Source organism: Sminthopsis crassicaudata, chromosome 1 (genome assembly GCF_048593235.1).
Source record: "Sminthopsis crassicaudata isolate SCR6 chromosome 1, ASM4859323v1, whole genome shotgun sequence".
NCBI classification, from domain to species: domain Eukaryota; kingdom Metazoa; phylum Chordata; class Mammalia; order Dasyuromorphia; family Dasyuridae; genus Sminthopsis; species Sminthopsis crassicaudata.
This window is the reverse complement of record NC_133617.1, coordinates 286352348-286374136: the sequence shown is the minus strand read 5'-3', so window position 1 is coordinate 286374136 and position 21789 is coordinate 286352348. Positions and strand designations below refer to the sequence as shown.

At 33.3% G+C, this 21789-nt stretch overlaps 1 protein-coding gene across 4 annotated transcripts in view; it reads right to left on the bottom strand.

Annotated features, from left to right (window-relative positions):
* The window catches only part of ZFHX4 (zinc finger homeobox 4), a 215646-nt gene that overhangs the window by 26655 nt on the left and 167202 nt on the right, over nt 1-21789 (bottom strand). For all 4 annotated transcript variants that reach the window (XM_074278927.1, XM_074278925.1, XM_074278928.1 and 1 more), the window contains exon 5: nt 4399-4467. In XM_074278927.1, the coding sequence (XP_074135028.1) occupies nt 4399-4467 (69 nt within the window). The remainder of the gene's footprint in view (nt 1-4398; nt 4468-21789) is intronic.

Sequence of the window (21789 nt, the reverse complement as noted above, 5' to 3'; positions counted from 1 at the left end):
AGCATTTAGTGAATTTTAAATTAAACAGTTTGTTTGCTACAGCTGCAAACCTTTTGCTGAGAACACGCCATAGATCAAGTAATGGTGTATGTTTATGCTTCAGACTGTGTACACAAAAAGAGGTATAAGCCCCAGTTTGGGTGGCCAAAAGGCACTCAGTCAGAGGTAAACAGCTCTGGTAGGCAAATGCATATACGGAAATTACCTTGAGAAGCAGGGTTGAAAGGAGAGAGATGGGGAGGGAAACACTTCGCTGTTTTAGCCAGTTTTTCCCCCTCAGTGATGATTGCTAATCAAACACGGTAGGGTCCCTTGTCACAGCTGGAAGAGAGGCTGTATTTGTAAGGGTGGCGGGGAGCACAGTTTGGGATGCTGTGTAGCTGTGATCATGACTGGATTGGGTTATGTTAATGGCAAGTGCACCCACGTGAGGCTCACATTCAGTGTCAGGCCCGAGGGCCCAAGACAGCCTATGGCAATTACTTCTCGACTCATCCTTTTGAATGGACATAGGGCTTCTTTTAGTAGATTTACTGGACCTTTTCCCCAGGGCTGGAAAATAAAGTGTCAAAGGGCTACTGAGTGTCCTTATCTTGAGGGGACATAAAATTGTAAGGGCTATCACAGCACACATTAATAAAACATTGTGTGTCACCAGAAGAAAAAGAAAATTATGAAGCTACTAAAAAAAACTACAGTGTAATCTGGGTCTCCTCAGGACATTTTTTTCTGTTCTTTTTTCTCCCCCCACCCTTTTTTTTTTTTTTTTTTTTTTGCAGGGCTCTCTCGCCTGTTTTCCTGGTATGTACTTTAAGTGTGAGAGAAATTCCCAGACATGTTCTCCTATACATCATCGTGGTGTCTGACCTCAGCCTGACCCTGGCAACAGTTTGAGAAATCTGAATGCGAACAAAGACTCTGTGTCAGCAGCAGGGAGAGATTGTGGGATAGACTTTCCCCATCAACTTAATCGCAAACAGCAGTTCTGAGGCCATAACTTTGCAGGACTCTTCCAAGCCACTAACACATAACCTTTGGAGGTGAAGTTGCCCCCCCCCACCACCACCACCACAACCCTCATCAGCCCTTCTGTGATTTTTTCCCCCAAACCTCTGGTACTTCCTTTGATGTTGCCAGGCAATTAGCTCTAAAGTTCAAGCAAGGCAGGCTTATTTTATGGTTTGGAAGGTGAGAGCTGTTTATTGCAGGTAGGCTCTTTGGGGCCATAAAACAGGGCAAATTTTTAATCAGGCAAAAAAAAAAATCAGAGCAAAAACATACATCTCATAAAAACTATTATCATAGTAATGCAAAGATGAAACCTATTAGTTAGACTTTTGGGGCCCCTTGTATATACACACACACCTGTACATACACATATGTATATATTCATATATTCAACATATATATATATATATATTTCTCTAGCCAATAAATAGCATATAAATATATATTCAGTGATATATAGCTAATATACAGTGAATATATAAATGTGTTTTGCATATAAATATATATAATATGTGCAATTTTTGCTCCTTAAAAAGTATGATTAATAAAAATATTGATAAATTTATTAATAAGCATAAGAACTATCTTGGTGGTCATATTTGGGAATGTTATCTATCTGAAAGTTAGAAGTGGCTCACTAGTATTCCTCTAGCCAACAAGCACCAAACAAATAAAATCATCTACCAAAATAGTTCTTGTGTTTACTAATAAATTTATTAATATATTTTTGTTAATCAGACTTTTTTCAAAGGACCAAGGCAGTACCTCATTTCATCTTTGAAATGCATGGAGTGCTTACTGCTTCCCAAATTAAGCATTCATAAAATATGTACACAGAATTTGGGGAACATACTTATAATCCTTATACATACATACATATATATAATATTTCCTTTAATAGTTTTGTTTGCAAAAACTATCAAAGATATCTTTTTTAAAATACCAAATTGTATATTTATATGCTATACTTAAATTTAAAAGTTATTAAGTTTCATTAGTACTTCATGAATAAATGACAAAGCATAGAAAAGTCTTTCAGGTTAAAATAGAGAAGACAAAATCTCAAGGTTTTTATAATGAGAAAAGTAAAAAAAAAATCCCTAAGTCAACAAAGTTCATGAAATTAAAACACCAAAGGTATTCTCTTCTAAAATACACTCAACTTATTCATTACTAACTTTAGAAGAAAAAAAATTAGCATGATTTATTCAGGTTTTCTCATTTAAAACCAGTGATGGATGAATAACTACTCTTCATTGACCTGTAATTCATAGCCATTTATGCAAACTAGCAGTAGTACTTTGGACTTTTTTTTTTTCTGGGCATTTAGGCTCTCTTCCTTCTTTGATGATAAGCCTCTGATCTGAGTCTCAGCTGACTGTGACAGCTTGCCTCCTATTGCTTTAATATACAACTGGGTTTGGGCAACATTAATCCTGATTCTCCTAAGAAAAGCATTGTGAATTTTTTAAAGCCCATGGTGTGTACATTTGAAGAGGAAGCAGGGAATAGTAACTTATACCACTGAGGTCTTTTCTGAGGAAAATGGGAGAAAAGAGTTCTTATAGTTCTCCAAAAAAAGGGATTAATTCAATGTAAGTAGAGTCTCTGATATCTAATATGGTTAGGAATGAATAAGTTGTTCTAGTTAATACAGAGATACATCCTTGCTATTGATGGACTACCAAAATAAATATGTGTGTGTGTGTATGTGTGTGTGTGTCTTTCTCTCTATGTATATCTAGATATACATATACGTATATATACATGTTACACTAAAATACTGTACTACAAAGCAATTAGAATCTTTTCAGGATTTGGCAATGTTCTAGTGCCATCATTATGAACTTCAGTTATCTATGGGAAAATTAGATAATTATTTTGGAAGCACTTTGTAGAATTATCAAATGCTATGTGAAAGTAAGTTATTTGTTATGATTTTATGCTTAAATATGTAGGTAGTATAGAAGAGGAGGTTGATATAGGTTGATATATATTTAGCTTTTAAAAACAAATCTCCAATGGCAACTCATTTACTTGCATAAAAGTGTGGAAGAGTCGATTATTGGAGATTTCTGGCTGACAGAATGTCAGATATTCCAACTTTTTAGTCCAGTTCATTATACCAAGTACAGTTTTCTTCCTACTCTGCTACCTACTTCCTTCTTAAACTTAAAAGTGAGACAAGATTATAAATTACTATTAATATGTAAATCCAGGATCTACTCCCATTTAATTTTATCTTATACTGAAGTAAGTCTTTGGTTAGGAGAGGAGATTATTTAAAATTTTCTTATTTTGGAACTTTGAAGGAGGATAGGAAACAATTTTGCAGTATATCCATCTAAGAAGAGAAGCTATCTACCCAAGAGCAAGGAAACATTTTGGTAGATAGTACCACAATGTGACTCTAACTTTTGTCTCCTTTTGTTCAAACTGCTTCTTCTATATCGTTTTCTCAACAAAAGCCTCTTGGATTGCTGTTAATGAGTCACTGACAATCAGGTTTTCCTAAGAAACCTCTGAATAGGCCTGCTTATATATAACACCCTTTTTAGTTCCATATAGGCAGGGGAAAATTGCACTGAGAATACCACATGTCCTAATGTAAATGTTTAGGCCAAAGCAAAGATTAACTTCATATACAAAATCTCTTTAGGAAGGTCATTCTTTGACTTTATTTTTGAGAGATGGTTTTATCTGCAAAAAATTAGAATCATTTTAAGGGCTGGAAAGGATTGAGGAGATCATTTATTCTACCTTTTTACATTATAGATGAAAATTAAGGCTTTTGTCCAAAAAGTTATGCAGCCAAGTAAATGGCACCATAAGGAAGGACTAGAATCCAGATTCCCTGCTTGCAAATCCATTGTTGTTATTATTACAGCATGCTGCATTTCAAATATATATTTTATAGTTAAAAATTCCTTTATCTAATCATTGAACATACTATATCATCATCCTCATTTTGTAAATGACAACACACTAAGTGCACAGCTAAGGCAGAAAATAACATTTCCTTTCTTTCATTTATTTAATTATTTATTTTGCAAGGCATTTGGGATTAAATGACTTGCCCAATATCACACAGCTTGTAAGTTGTCAAGTATATGAGGCCAGATTCCTGACTTCAAGGCTGGTACTCTATCCAATAGGCCTCATAGCTACCCTCTTTATTTCTTTTGAAAAGATATTAAATAAGCCACATATTATAAATTTAGTTTTAATTTTCATATATTCATAGTGATTTGACCAGTGCCAGGTAATATAATCATTACCTAAAAATTAGTCTCATTTAATACAGCTTGAAGATATTCAGGAAAAATAACACTAACAATGATCTCTGTCTCACCCAAAATATGAACTGGCAAAAGACAATGCATTCATTACCTGCAGTTGGTCGCAAATGCTGCTCTGTTAGATCATCCTCACAGACTCGGGCTCCCAAAGATGCAGTTTCTGGAGAGAAAGGACATCATAGCATTAATCAATCATCGGTTTCATTTCCATATTTCCTCAAAAGCCTAGTCATTAAAAAAAATACTATTTTTGAGGATTCAAGCTCAGAAAAGAGTTCTACATAAGAAATACCATCAATCAATATTTATTAAATGCCTATTATGTATGAGGCTCTATACTAAGCATCAAGGTGTAGATTGTTAAAACTAGAGAATTCCTGCCTTTGTAATGCATACTGTTTTTCAAAGTGAGCCCACTGAGTGATTATATTAGACTCTGTATGGTGTATAACCTTCAACAAAAGAAATAAATATATAGTTTGATATAAATAAGGCCATGGATGAGGTTACCTCTCATTTTCTGGTTGGATTTTTTAAAATGTAGTTTTTCACTTATCAGATAAAGTCCTTAGAAAGTCCACAACTTATAGATCTCATGTGGTTTGGGGGAATATGAGTCAAAATGAAATTGTCATAATTTATCCCTTTTCTATTTTGCCAGGAGTTCAATAGGCACTCAACATATAAACTATGTAACAAATTATATAAACTATATAACTGATCAAAGCTGAGTACCAGAAATTTGGGATGAAAACTTTCTTAAGAGGGCTGAAAGATTAAGGTCAAGGGTGAATGAAGTAACAACTATCATTTAAGTATGAAGCTAGTCTCTGAACTAGTAAATGAAGAACAAGCCAAACCAAATCATCCAAAAATTATATTATAGATGGAAATGAGTATCAAGCCAAGATAGGCATGCAATATAAAGGCAAGTATTAGGACAACACTATCAAACTGCAAATGTCCACATACTTTTTGCTTCATAAAGAAAAAGTGACACTTTATGCTATTCCCCATTTAAAACTTTTCTAAATTCAGACCTAGCTATAGGTCTCATTAAATTTCATCGAGTACTATGAAAATATGTTCTAAAAAATTGCTTTTGCATCCGAAGATTAGGGCAACTAAAAAATAGTGAGTTGAAAGGTATATATGCCACAATTAAAGACCAAACGCTGGTTAATTAACACAGCATGGAAGAATGATTATGATATTCATGAATTATGTTTCTGTTTATATTTTTATTCCCAAAACTAATTGTTTATTTAATTAAGTTGTGTCTTGAGTTTAGGTCATTAGTACATAAAAGCTGTTTGTATTACATGAGTATTACTTTTCAGAGTCAAGTCAGTATCATCAAATAGTTTCATGTGGTAATGATTCCGATCAAGGCTGAAGGCTTTAATTAAACAAGCAACCTTCAAAATAGGGGATACACAAAGACACATTTATTTAATTTACTAATTGTTGTTCCTGCTGTGAACATTAACTTTTAGTCTTGTAATACACACAAATACACAACACACACACACACACACACACACACACATATTACAAATACAGTTTTAAGAAATAGAGCGGCAAATAAAGGTTAAAGTATAACAAATCCGTACATCAAATATTTCTTTAGTCCTAGATCCTCATGTATAATAATTTCAAATTAATAATTAAATAAGAAAACATTAATTTATTACTTTATAATGCAATATCCGCAACAACTATTAGATTGTGTCATAAAGAGAAGGAGCTATTCAATTCTAAGAGCAGAAATGGTTAAAAGGGAATTAGAACCCAAGATCACATTCTCAGTGATTTGTATTGAGTAGAAGTCATCTGTTTCAACTTTTCTACTTCAGATTAATTAAAGTTAAATGACTTTTCCAAGGTCAAACAGATGTTAAGACTAAGAACCAAATTTTAACCCAAGTTCTATGACTCTTAAATCAATGTTCTTTCTAGTATACTACATGATTTAGAATGTAACTAGGGAAACAGTATACCCTAGCAAGGCAGCTAAGATAGAATGGCAGGTCTAGAGTTAGGAAGATTCATCTTCCTAAATTCAAAACTAGCCTCAGACACTCACTAGCTGTGTGACTTAAACAAGTCACTTTACCCTGTTTGCCTCAGTTTCTCTATCTGTAAAATGAGATGAACTACTCCGGGTACCCCTACCCAGAAAATCCCAAATGGGGTCATAAAGAATTGAATACTCCTGAGCAACAATACCCTAATATATAGCTGATGTATATCAAATTACCCGGCAAAGTTGAATTATACACTAGAGTACTGAAAACTAATAAGCATGATCAGTAAGATTTATTTAATAGATTCTGTAAGATACTGGAAAAAACAGATGTGGCCCAAGACTAAAGGATGTTATCCAATTTTTCAATAAGAAAGAAGAAAATGGAGCTTTTAACTATACAGATCAATAAGAGTAGCTTTGATTCCTGAAAAAATGCTAGAAATATTAATCACCTGAAAAAGGAAATGTTGATCACAAGTAACTTGCATGACTTTTTCAAGACTAGTTCATGATATACTTTATTTCCTTATTTGCTTAATTTTAGTGCCTTCCCTCTATTATTTTCTATTTATCCACTATAAAGCTTGTGTGTGTGTGTATGTGTGTGTGTGTGTGTGTGTGTGTGTGTGTGTGTGTGTGTGTGTGTAGTATGTTTTCTCCCCCCAATTAAATTTTTAACTCCTTCAGGACCGAGATCATCTTTTGCCTCTTTTTGGGTATATGCCCAAGACTTGGCACAATGCCTGGCACATAGTAAGTGCTTTATAATTGTTTATTGGTTGATTGATTGATACTGCACTGATAGATTAGGAGACTATTGTAGCTATACCTTGAATAGGATTTAGTATCTTATAATATCATTATCTATCATATTATTGTCATAGACATAATATGTGGACTAGAAAATGGTATTGTTATGTAAATTTGGTACTAATTGAATGGCAGGACCCCAAAAATTATCATTAATTTTTCAAGCTCAACTTGAGCTTTAATGGTGTGTAACAGGAATGAACTTGTGTTGTGCTAGTTTAATCTTAAGCCTGAGACAAGGGTGTGGTGGGTGTGCCCAATAATATTTTATTCTAACCAAAAGGGAGGGGATGTCCCCTTGCTGTGGAAATTGTCCGGGATGGGAGTTGTTTCCCAGTTTCTGGGGATACTAGGTTTCTGCAGTCCATGTTGCTTCTACTCTTGTATCCTTCCTCTTTCCACTCATTTCCTGACAGCTACAGTCACTAATAGTGTCTTATATAGTGCTTTTAGGCTTCTAAAGTGCTTAATATGTAAACTTATTTGATCCTCTTGCTTAGGGTCTTATACTCTTCTTGCTTCACTCCTATAGGGATATATTTTTGCTTGATGGAACCCACTTCTGTTGGAGTCAGATGTTTTCCTTTTTTCCCTTTCATAGGACCTCCTTTTTTAAGGCCTAGGGACTCTAGATAGCTGCTTTAGGGTAAGGGGAAAAGCAAAAAATGCCTTTTTCCCCATTTCAATCTTAACTATTTCCCTCCCATGACTTAGCCCATAAAATGTGGCCCTGGAACTCTGGTTGATATGTTTAGGGAAGGCAAATTTAAACATTTTAAAGGATGTCACTAGTTCTTTTATTGTTCCTTTATGATAAAGTTCAATTAAGGGGAGAAGTATTCAGTTGGAAAAATGATTACCCCCCCCCCAGCCCATATAAGACTGAAAAGGTTTTTAAAATAAAGGACTATTTATGATTGAAAACAACTATCTGTCAATTTTTACTCTTAAAAGTAAAGTTTACAAATTAATTAAAATAAATTTTATTAAGTTTTAGTTTCTGTAGTTTGATAAAATTAGGCTTTTTATGACTGAATATTCAATAAATATTCATCTTAAAAACATAACAGTGCATCCTAATGAAATGTGCTATGCACACATATATACATTGTTTATCAAACACAAAATTAGAACTGATACATAAGGTGTCAGATCATAGAATCCGACTTCAAAAAGGGTTTGGAAGATTAGATTATTGGGACAAATCTAACAAGATGGGATTTAATAGGGATATATGTAAAGTCTTACAAGGATTCAGAAGCTTAGAGTCATAAATATAAAGTGGGGAGCCATGGATATATAGCTTTCACCTGGAGAAAACAAAACCTAAGGGTTTCAAAGGACTAAGAGTTCAGAAATTGAAAGTGTGATATAAAGATAAAAAAATTAAAAGATGCAATTTAGATGCATTAAAAGGACAGTATTTAGGACTATGGAAGAAGTAACTATATTTATATACATGGGACCAGACAGTGTCTGAAGTCCCTTCAAACTCAGATTCTATAATTTGGCAAAATCCAATTCATTATTACTTATGAAGCCCACTCTATCCTGTAAGCCCATCATCACTACTTCCCTCTAAATACAGCAAATGCTTAATCTGCAAATCTAAGTGTGATCTTGTGTTATTTTTCAATTTGAACATTAGTCTTTTGGCTGAAAGTACAGTTGTTATTAAGAGCTACTTTGTGCATAATTAGTGGTGAGGGGGCAAGAAAGGGTAATTGCTTCTCAGTAATATAGTCTTATCAATTATTTAAACACATACTTTTAAATGTTTATACTTAAAACACAAAAGATTTCTATTTACATCTTTTTATTTACATGTAAACATTGTTAAGGAATGACTAACATCCTACCAGTTCTTCAAATTTTTTACCTTTCATATTATAATAAATAAAATCTTATATAGGTCTTAACTGTGCCCCCTGGCACTGGGCTAAGTTCTTTACAATTATTATTTTATTTGATCTTCTCAACAAGTATGTAATATTATTATCCCCATTTTATAGATGAGGAATATGAGGCAGAGATTAAGTGACTTGCCCCAAATCATACTGCTAGTAAGTGTCAGAGGTTAGATTTGAATTCAATCATCTTTACTTCAGCCTCACACATTATCCATTCTTCCATCTTGTTGGCCCAATTCATTCAGTCCCCATTATTATGCCCTAAAGCAGTGACCTCATATTAAAATTTTATGTTTATAATATTATTATTATTATCATTCAACCTATTTGTAACACAATTATTTAAATCTTTGTTTTCCTCACAAAGACTTATTAATTGGATTACATAGTCTTATGAACAGAAGACAAAGAGATATAGAATGTACCTGAGGAAATTGCAAATGGACTCATGAGGCTTTGGGATTTTAAAATCCTATTTGTAGTATTTCCTGACTACAGATTCATAAATTCAGAGTCTACACAAAAATTTATTTTAAAATTACCATTATTTTATATAAATGAATTTTGCATGATTTCATGACACTAATCTTTAATGCAAAAATTTTATTGTATTTGTGGTGAAGGCATTTTTAAAAAGCTGGAGACACATCTATAACTTATAGTCTTATTCCATTGCCTCTAAGAAAATTAAGTGTTTTTTTTTTTTTTCAAGGTCACATAGGTGGTATGTATCAGAAAATGTACTTGAACTCATGTGTTTCTCACTCCAAGGAAAGAATTCTTGTCCACTACCCCAAAAACAAAACAGATTTAATTCAAAAGGTCCTGAGTAAATTTGAACACATTCCTGGGAATTCTAAAATGTCTATTAATCTCTAAGAAATACAGAGAAAAGCCTGTGGTTCTATTCCCAAGTTAACACTGACTTTTTCCTTTTGTAAATTACAATTCTTATAAATCTAAGAATGGAGAAACACAATGCAAAAGTTTTTAAGAGGATTTTTTTCTTTTGCTCACACTTAGAAAGTTCTAAGTTCTCAATAGGTCTAATTTTAACAGTATGTGAGCTGTCTCTTGAGACTTTCCTGGGTACATGATGATGTTTCACCAGGAAAAGAAAATAGCATAGCTATGTAGTAAGAAAGGAGACCATCCTTTGGCAGAATTGATACCCAAATAATAGCAAATACCAAAATAATAATAGATTGATAAATATCAAATTAAAAAATTTTTCTTAAATTTTATTTTTATGAAATAAACAAGTATTTCTATATAGTAAAATAATAAAAAAGATGATTCCACATAAATTAGCAAATCTATTATGTACAACTTGTTATTCCTTTTAAATATATAATAAAATTATCATGGAAATTTCTTTTTTCCCCCCACTTTTTCCCTTACCTCCTCTTGATTTCTTCTCAGAGTACATGAAAATATATTGGTGATGTATTTGTTTGACACTCATTTGTGTATTTCATGAGTTTAAAGAAGTGTGAAATTCCTGTTTTAGGGTACTGTATAATATATAATACATTTTAGGCGTCAAGAACAGTGGTAGATAAAAGAATAGCTATATGAGTGTATGAAAAAACATTTATTACTATGTGAAAAGCATTGTTTTAAGTGTTAGGGACACAAATGGAAAAACAAGACAGTCCTCTCAAGAAGCTCACATTCTAATGGGGGAGACAGCACACACATTAAGAGGTTTCAGCTGCAAGCCAGAGAGAAAAGTTCTTAAGGCTTAGTGGCAAAGCAAATGGCAGCATATCTTTGGTATTCCATCTGTTTATAAAACCAAACCTATTGGATCCTTTGACAGGGCAAAGAAGTTTGGTGGTGAGAAAAGGAAGTAAGCAAAAATATATATGAGTAAGTGAAAAGATGGGCAATTAAGGAGCATTGTTGATAAAGGTCCTATTTGGAGTCAGAAAAAGCTCATTTTCCTGAATTCAAATTTAACCTCAGAATTCAGTTGTGTGATCCTGGGCAAGTTATTTGGTGCTATTTACTAAATTACAATAACTCTGTGAGGTAATAAGGTATATAGTTATATCCACTTCTCAGATAAGAATATAGAACCTTTCCATATTACATAATTCTTCATGACAATCACTACTTTGGAAATTGAGAATGCTGGGAAATATTACTTCTCTCTTTATCACAGTCAAGGCATCAGCATTGATGATAGTGACATAATATATTGGAGGATTCATCAGAAGCAATAACTAGTCTTTAGTTCTCTGGAGTTTTAGGAGTTTTTGGAATACAGTTTTGCTTGGTTATGAAATCAACATCTGGTATCCACTGCTGTTGGGCATTTTACTAGAAGAAAGTGCACACCCTCAACAAAACAAACAAGTAAACAAACAAACAAACAAAAATACCACAAAAAAATCCTGAACTTTCCTTTTGATTTTTTTCTTCTATCAGAAAATGTTTTCTGTCTATTCAAAAGCCTATAAGACCCAATTCAAATCCTACATCTTTCATATACCCTTTCCCAAACTATTGCAATCCACACTAATCTCTTCCTTCTCTGACATGTCAAATATAATAATAATATCAATAACAATTCACATGCCCATATTATGTTTTGCAAATCTCTTTCTTCCCAACTGTCCTGTGTCATAGGTAGACCAAGTGCAATTGTACATATTTTACAAATAAGAAAAATAAGACAAGAGTCTGAAGGACATAATAATGGTCCCATTGTTAGTGACTAGTTCATAAAGTCATGGAGTTATAATTCATATATAGTAGGTGTTCAATAAATATTAGAAGAAATTAATTAAATTTCAACATCTTTTAAAATATTGATAGTATCTGAGAAATTTAAAATTCACAACTCATTTAGTATTCTGGTGAGACTTTGATTGAAACTTAAACTGTAAACCTTTCTAACCTTTTCCCACTACTATTCTAAATGTTGTTGTTCAGTCATTTTCAGTTATGTTTGTCTTTTCATGATCCCATTTTGGGATTTTTCTTGGCAAAGTAGAGTGATTTGCCATTTCTTTCTTTAGCTCATTTTATAGATGAAGAACAAAGACAAGCAGGAAGATGAGTCTTCCTGATCAAAAGCTGATATTCTAGCTATTGCCCCATCTAGCTGCCCATATTATTCTAAATTGTACTTACTATTTAAAAACACGCGTTGCCAAATGTCCCTATCTTTCAAGGGACAAAATGGTCTATATGCTCGATCACATATTTGTCTAAGATTTGGGGGAACTCACATCTGGACTTTCTTTTGAATTGTTTTTCCAAATGAGTGTAAACTGTTTGCATTTTTTGTTTTTCTCCATATTTTTACCTTTCTAATCCAATTCTTCCTTTGCAACAGCAACAACAACACGGTTCTGCACATATATATTGTATCTAGGATATACTATAACATATTTAATATGTATGGGAATGCCTGCCATCTAGGGGAGGGGGGGGAGGGAAGGAGGGGAAAATACAGAACAGAAGGGAATAAAAGGGACAATGTTGTAAAAAATTACCTATGCATTTATACTGTCAAAAATGTTATAATTATAAAATTAATAAAAAAAGAAGAAAAAGAAATAAATTGTTTTTCCAAGTAGTAACATAAGACTGAATTATAATTAATTTTTGATTATCAATTGTCTGAATTTTAAAATAGCTAACTGATTTTAAGCATAAGTTGTCTCTGTGGAGAGTTGGGAATTTCTGTGCAAAGACTATATAGTTCCATAACTGTTCAATTTATGTTGTGTTTAGCTATCTCTCCCCCCCCCCCCCTCTATCATTGTTTCTCTGTTTCTGTTTCTCTCCTTCTGTTTCTGGCAATTGTATTTAAGTTTTCTTTTCTCAAGTCACACAGTAAGTATCTGAGGCTGGACTTGAACTCAGGTCCTCCTGACTCCAGGTGTTTTATCCAACAACACCTAGTTGCTAAATCTCTTTCTTTTTAGACTCCCTCCCCCCCTGCCCCCACCCCTTGGCCAACCTGTCTATCCCCACAACTTCAAGTATTATCCTATGGAGATAATTTAATAATTCATATCTTAAATCTGTCTTTTCTCTTGAACTTCAGAACCACATTTCCAATTGTTGGACAGCTTGACCTGAATTTTTAGAATTTACACAAGGTGACCAGTCACATGGTGATTAGAAGAAGTGATATAATAACCCTCTTAAGATTTCTCTTAAGAATTTTGGAATTAATCAAAATACGTGGAAGACACTGGCACAGGACCACATGGTGTGCCCTTATCGGAAAAAGCACTGTGCTCCATGAGCAAAGAATTGAAGTAGTTCAAAACAAAATTTAGAGAATCCATCCCAAATGTTCACATAGACTATTTGTGCTCAATCTGTAATAGAATGTTCCAAATTTGTAGTGATCTGATCAGCTATAGCCGAACACAATGTAACTAGATTGTAGCATAGTGATATCATTTTGTTCTTCTAAAATAGACAATAAACAATCAAACTGGACAGCTCACTGGTGTATCTTCCTATTCTTTTATATTTCAATATTACACCATTTCCTATTCCTTTAATTTTATTTTCTCCTCCCCAAATATGCTTATATAAATTATTCCCATCCTTTATGGCCTACTTCAAATACCTCTTCTTCTAGGAAGCTTTCTCTCTGAAGCAAACTTTCTTTTGGATTTAATATGGCATTTTGCTTATAAATTTTTAAAATATAGTTTACTTTATAAATTAGTAAAAACATACTTGTCTTATTTCCCCAACTTGATTGAGAACTCCTTAAGAGCAGGGACTCAGAGGTATGCATTTTTTTGTTGGGGGGGGGGTCAAAAAGCCTAGTAAGATAGCTTGAACATAATTGGCAGTCATTAAATGGCTGTTACATACCTGCATGTATACATGCATGCACACATGCATGAATGAATGAACAAATTATCTTGCCACAAGTTTTCAATTTCTATTCTTGTCATTTTTGCTACTACAATGCAATAGTAAAAACTGCATTGGAATGGCCTATTTAAACTCTAGTTGTAGGCTGGGGCTATTGATAACAACACATTTTTTTTCTCAACTAATTTTTCAATTGCATAAATCTAAAATTTTTCATTTTTTTATTTAATAATTTCCCTTATAGAAATTTTGCCTTACATGCACATACTTCTGGTACATTTTTGATTCTGTATTTTCTCTGCTTTGAAACAAAAGGGACAAATCTGAACCCTATTCTAATATCAATACAGTATTGATATAAAGATATGATATTGTTCAATTTTGAAACCATCTAGAATAATTTTCACTGACCCAAAATACTGCCCAAATAACAGGTGCAAAGCACTTGTAAGGCTCTTCACATTTTTTTGACAGCCAAAGATTTTCATTAGTTGGCACATTGTGTGGTCTTCTCCAAGTTACTCAAAAATATATAACACATCACTAGTCCACACACTGATCCCTATTCTATCCACTATTAACCTCTTTTCATGCTGAGAACTGGCCATTTATTTCTACCCTCTGCTTCCTATCTCATAACTAGTTTTTAATCCATGACAGACCCTTACCTTCCACCCCATGGTTACCAAGTTTTCTTAATAGCCTCTTATGGAGGCTTTGTAAAAGGCTTTTTGAAATTATAAATAAAGGCTATCCACTGGTGCTTCTTTATCCACTGTTTCCTTAACTCTTTCAAAGATTTCTTATGGAGGCATAATTTGCCATCAGTGAAATCACATTGGTTTGTCTCAATCATGTACATCTTTTGGTACTGTAATCTTAAGTCAGCTTCATTGAAATGTTTTTATGTGATATGTCAAATCTGTTTTTAACTCACAGGGTTGAGGTCACCTTTAAGGGCTTCTATAATGACAGGTAGACTCTACTGTGACTTTTAAAAGTACTACTTTTAAATAACTACAGTCATTACAGAGCTGAATCACACAATTATTTTTCTTTTTAATTTCAGCAGATATATTGAATAATCATAGTTGCTAAAGCTTTAATGCAATTATATTCAATGATTGGGTTCTTTTTTTCCTTCCTTCCTTCCTTCCTTCCTTCCTTCCTTCCTTCCTTCCTTCCTTCCTTCCTTCCTTCCTTCCTTCCTCCTTCCTTCCTCCTTCCTTCCTTCCTTCCTTCCTTCCTTCCCTCCTTCCCTCCTTCCTTCCTTCCTTCCTTCCTTCCTTCCTTCCTTCCTTCCTCCTTCCTTCCTTCCTTCCTTCCTTCCTTCCTTCCTTCCTTCCTTCCTTCCTTCCTTCCTTCCTTCCTTCCTTCCTTCCTTCCTTCCTTCTTTTCTTCCTTCCTCCCTCCCTCCCTTCCTTCCTTCTTTTCTTCCTTCCTTCCCTTCCTTCTATCCTTCCTTCCTTCCTCTCTTCCTCCCTCCCTTCCTTTCTCCTTCCCTCCTCCCTTTCCTCTCTTCCTTTCTTTCCTTTCTTTCCTTCCTTTCCTTCCTTGCTTCCTTATTTCCTTCTATTTTTGAATTTGTTATATATGTTTTTCTTTTCTTTCCTAGACCTGGGGGATCAACTTCTTTAATGATTCAAAATAACATTTTAAACTATGATTCTATTTCCTGAACTCAGCAATATATAGGGGTAGAGGACAAGAAAAAAAAAATAAATCTCTCTGCCATATTTTCTAAATTGTTTCTTTTAGATATAGCTACCCAGCCATTACCAGCCAATGTAGAAAGGAAGCATTTTTAGATGAACTGTTGGTAGTTACTTTTGTGGAGTTAGATGTAAATCCCAGTAATGGTTTTACCCTAGATAAATCCAGGGGAAGACTACACTCTCAATTTGTACCATATACTTGAGATGACCCATGAACCCAGAGTCTCTCTATAGTAGTTCCTAAGTGGGTGATTTTCTTGGTATAAGAAGATGATGCTAGTGATCTACTTTTTTTTTTTTTTTTAATTCATGGTTGAGTGCATACACTGAAGCACATAGGTCAGGATAGGTGTAGGGATTGGCTGACTTGTGGCATCTATCATCACTGCCCAGATTTATCAGTGGTAATAACACATAATCATAGACCCACACATATAACCCAAAAGGTACAAATACACATCTTCTCCTGGCTATTCCTTCCAAAGCATTTGTGACCTAGTGGTACAAATACCTCTGGAAATAAAAGGAGCCCCATGCAACTACAACTCTTTTACTCCCTTTAAAGCTGCTACCTGACTCTTGCTCTTTATACCAACCTCCAAGAACTCTTTCTGCAATAGTAAAAATGGACAGGCTAGTGTGAGTTTAGCAATTGTGAAAGCTGAATATTTATTTATTTATTTATTTTTTTTTATTATTATTTTTTTATTATATATATATATATATTTTATAATATTATCCCTTGTATTCATTTTTCCAAATTACCCCCCCTCCCTCTATTCCCTCCCCCCGACGACAGGCAATACCATACATTTTACATGTGTTACAATATAGTCTAGGTACAATACATGTGTGCGAATATTATTTTCTTGTTGCACAATAAACATTAGAATCCGAAGGTACATGCAACCTGGGCAGACAGATATTAGTGCTAACAATTTTCATTCCCCTCCCAGTGTTTCTTCTCTGGGTGCAGCTACCCCTGTCCATCATTGATCAACTGGAAGTGAGTTGGATCTTCTTTATGTTGAAGATTTCCACTTCCATCAGAATACATCCCCATACAGTATTGTTGTTGAAGTGTACAGTGATCTTCTGGTTCTGCTCATTTCACTCAGCATCAGTTGATTTAAGTCTCTCCAGGCCTCTCTATATTCCTCCTGCTGGTCATTTCTTACCGAGCAATAATATTCCATAACCTTCATATACCACAATTTACCCAACCATTCTCCAACCGATGGACATCCATTCATCTTCCAGTTTCTAGCTACAACAAAAAGAGCTGCCACAAACATTTTGGCACATATATGTCTCTTTCCGCTCTTTAGTATTTCTTTGGGATATAATCCCAGTAGTAGCGCTGCTGGGTCAAAGGGTATGCACAGTTTGATAACTTTTTGGGCATAATTCCAGATTGCTCTCCAGAATGGCTGGATTCTTTCACAACTCCACCAGCAATGTATTAGTGTCCCAATTTCCCCACATCCCCTCCAACATTTGTCATTATTTGTTCCTGTCATCTTAGCCAATCTGACAGGTGTGTAGTGGTATCTCAGAGTGGTCTTAATTTGCATTTCTCTGATCAGTAGTGATTTGGAACACTCTTTCATGTGAGTGGATATAGTTTCAATTTCTTCCTCTGAGAATTGTCTGTTCATATCCTTTGACCATTTATCAATTGGAGAATGGTTCGGTTTCTTATAAATTATGGTCAGTTCTCTATATATTTTGGAAATGAGACCTTTGTCAGAACCTTTGTTTTTAAAAATATTTTCCCAATTTGTTACTTCCCTTCTAATCTTGTTTGCATTAGTATTATTTGTACAGAAACTTTTTAGTTTGATGTAATCAAAATCTTCTATTTTGTGATCAATAATGATCTCTAGTTCTCCTCTGGTCATAAATTCCTTCCTCCTCCACAAGTCTGAGAGGTAGCTTATCCTCTGTTCCTCTAATCTATTTATTATCTCCCTCTTTATGCCTAAATCATGGACCCATTTTGATCTTATCTTGGTATATGGTGTTAAGTGTGGATCCATATCTAATTTCTGCCATACTAATTTCCAGTTTTCCCAACAGTTTTTTCCGAATAATGAATTTTTATCCCTAATGTTGGAATCTTTGGGTTTGTCAAAGATTAGATTGCTATAGATGTACCCTTTTTTGTCCTTTGTATCTAATCTGTTCCACTGATCTACCGGTCTATTTCGTAGCCAATACCAAATGGTTTTGGTGACTGCTGCTATATAATATAGCTTTAGATCAGGTACACTTAGACCACCTTCCTCTGAGTTTTTTTTCATTAGTTCCCTTGCAATTCTTGACCTTTTATTCTTCCATATGAATTTTGTTGTTATTTTTTCTAGGTCATTAAAATAGTTTCTTGGGAGTCTGATTGGTATAGCACTAAATAAATAGATTAGTTTGGGGAGTATTGTCATCTTTATTATATTCGCTCGGCCTATCCAAGAGCACTGAATGTCTTTCCAATTATTTAAATCTGATTTTATTTTTGTGGCAAGTGTTTTGTAATTTTTCTCATATAATTCCTGACTTTTCTTTGGTAGATGGATTCCCAAATATTTTATACTCTCAACATTTGTTTGGAATGGAATTTCTCTTTGTATCTCTTGCTGTTGCATTTTGTTAGTGATATATAAAAATGCCGAGGATTTATGTGGATTTATTTTGTATCCTGCCACTTTGCTGAAATTTTGAATTATTTCTAGTAGCTTTTTAGCAGAGTCTTTGGGGTTCTCTAAGTATACCATCATGTCATCTGCAAAAAGTGATAGTTTAATTTCCTCCTTTTCTACTCTAATTCCTTGAATCTCTTTCTCGGCTCTTATTGCCGAGGCTAGCGTTTCTAGTACTATATTGAATAGTAATGGTGATAGTGGGCAACCTTGTTTCACTCCTGATCTTACTCGGAAAGGTTGCAGTTTATTTCTATTGCATATTATGCTTACTGACGGTCTTAAATATATACTCCTGATTATTCTAAGGAATAATCCATTTATTCCTATACTCTCAAGAGTTTTTAGTAGGAATGGATGTTGGATTTTGTCAAATGCTTTTTCTGCATCTATTGAGATGATCATATGGTTCTTATTAATTTGATTATTAATATGGTCAATTATATTAATAGTTTTCCTAATATTAAACCAGCCCTGCATTCCTGGAATAAATCCTACTTGATCATAGTGTATTATCTTGGAGATGATTTTCTGAAGTGAAAGCTGAATATTTAAAATAACAACATTTTGTTTAAGTAGACTTTGGTTCAAATTTCACTTTGGCTATTTAACTATTTCTGTGATCTTGAATAAATTCCTCAACTTCTCTGTATTTCAAGTTTCAAATCAAGAGAAATAAAGCAACTGGATTCTATGACCTCTAAATTTCCAATCACTGCTAATTCTGTGATCCTAAGATCATATTCTTCCATTTTCAGAATGGAAAACAGGCTAATGAAGTACTCATACTATTCCCTTTCCATCTTGACAATGTTCTTTTTTTGTGTCTTCCCTACCACATATACGAATAAAGATGAAGGCTCTGTTCTGCCAGTCCACATTTTAGACCTGTACTGGTTGACCATGAGAATTTTTCATTTTCAAGTTAGAAGCAAGGCTAACTTGCATAAATGCTCTAAGGCCAGGATGTACATCATAGGTGGGTGCAACCTGTTTTATGACTTTATTGCTCTAACTAAACAAATCAACCCCAGAAAAAGGCCTAAGGAGCTATAAAGAATATCCTTAGTAGGACTTAAAGGTTTCTATAGATTTCCTTTAAATAATCACTTTGTATACTAGTGATCTAATGAGCTCAGTGTTTCTCATTTTAAAATTGATTTTAATTAATTTTAACAATAAATAAAGTTTTGGAGAGGCATTCCATTATTTTTATAATTAGCGGTAGGAGCATGTGCAGAAAAGTAGAGGGTCAATACGCATTTTTCTTAATATAAAGAAAGAGAGGTCTTAATGAAGTTATTTGCTTCTGCTTAAGGGAAATGAAGTTTTATTGAGTTAATAGTAATAAGAAGAAAGGCATCCTCTTGTTGATTTGTTTTTGTTTTGAAGTTGGATTTGGCAATTTCCCTCAAGCTAGAAATGTAGTGGCTACTACACCTGGACTAGTTTGTTTCTCTCTAGGCAGCCTGATTGCCCACCCCTGGTGGGGGGGATGTCACCAAATTGGTGGCAAACAGTGCTACCACCCAATTTGTTTTAGCTCTACAGCAGCTTAGAACGCCCCAGATAGAGTAATCCAACTTCAGTTTCTCTGAATAGTGGGGCTTACCTGGATCACCATGCCAGATGCTTTGATTATATTCTTGGTAAGCTACATAGTTAATTAGTGCTTTCCTGGATAAAAGGTGTAACTCAAGCTAATTATTTTTAATATAATTTCCTTCAGACACAGCTACAGTTATATTTGTCTAATATAAGAATTTTCTTTTAATTTCTCAGTAGTGGGGAAAGAATTCTGAACTTAGTGTCAAAAACACCTAGGTTCCAATCTCATCTGTGACATTTATTTGTTGTATGGGCATGGACAAGCCTCTTTGAAATATTGATACCTGTAGCACTAGCTTCATAAGGTTTTTGCGAGACTCAAATGAGATAATAAACTGGGGATCCCAAAAGTATTAAAACAGTTTTAAACTTTAATGGCTTAAAGCTGTTTAAGATTTAATAGTTTAGATAAGGTTTTTAAACTTTAATAGTTTAAAGTTATTTAAGCTTTAATAGCTTTAAATTGCACTATGACTTTTGGGACATGATATTTAAAATTGAATGACTTAAAACTGCATTAAATTTTTTGAAACACTATTGAAGATATCTTTTTTTTTTTTTTTTTTTTTTTTTTACAAATTTTAAGGTGCTATATAAATAATGTACCATTATCTTTATATTATTAAATTATAATTATATATAAACATATAATTAAATTATAATATCAATAAGCAGCATTTTCCTCATAGTTACTTAAACATTTATTAATTTTTTAGCTTTGATTAAATACTTGTTTAATGAATGCATAATTTTAATTTTTTAAATTTATTCTCCTTTGTTTTGAAGAAAATTCCTCAGTAGGCTCTGTTCAATTATCTGCAATAAGTATTCATAGTTTGAAATTCCTATTATGGAAACAGTACTGGCATTCAGAATCATTTTCTTTTGATGATGTTAAATTAGATGATATAATCAGTATTACTCAATGGGACTAATTCAATTCTTATACCAATGCCTATGAGCTAATAAGAAATGCACTAAATCAATAAATGTCTCCAAGCAAGTTGTTCTAAAAGGCACATTTTTACACCATTAGAAAAATAAATATATGAGTCCTTAGCCAGGATAATATCTTTAGTCAAGTATAATTGGATACCTAAAATCCTATTTGTTTTCTCCTTTCTTTTTATTTGATCTATGTTGCATTTTTGACAAATGTCCTATCCCATGATATATGGTTTTTTGGGTGGATAAAGAAGCCAAAAATATAAAATAAGTAATCAGGATTAAAACATGACTTCTGACTCTGGTATTAAGAGATCAGTTATTAAGTTTTCTTTTCCAATGAAGTGATCTTATGATTCATCAAATAACACCAAATAATTTTACTTGTTGTTTTTTTAGTGGCAAGTGAAGATTCACTTGTCAATAAAAAAAAAAACAAGTAAAATTATTTATTATACTTTTTTCTAAAAAAATAATTAACTTTCTGGCTTATAATTGATATTTCTAAGAAAAAATGTGATTTATAGATATTTGATTAAAATTTTTTCATTCTATTGAAACTAAAAAAGGATACAGATATAAGTATCAGTTCATAAATGATTGTATGCAGGTACTTTTTGGAACAACACAAAATGTAAAATTTTAAAAATTAAATTTACTAGTCATTAAAGAAAAATTGATCCTATATAGCTAGCAATGAAGAAAGAAGGCATCTTCTATTTCTCATTATAAAATGAGAAACTGTAAATGCTCTTTCAAACTTATTACAAAAAAAAAGAGAGGCAAAAAGGAAGCATTTTCCAAGATTCTCTCAAAGACTTTATAAGAACCAGAATTGGTTCACTTAATGAGTTTCAACAAACAAATAATTTCTATCAGGAAGGCTGATAAAGATCAGATCTTTCTAGATTC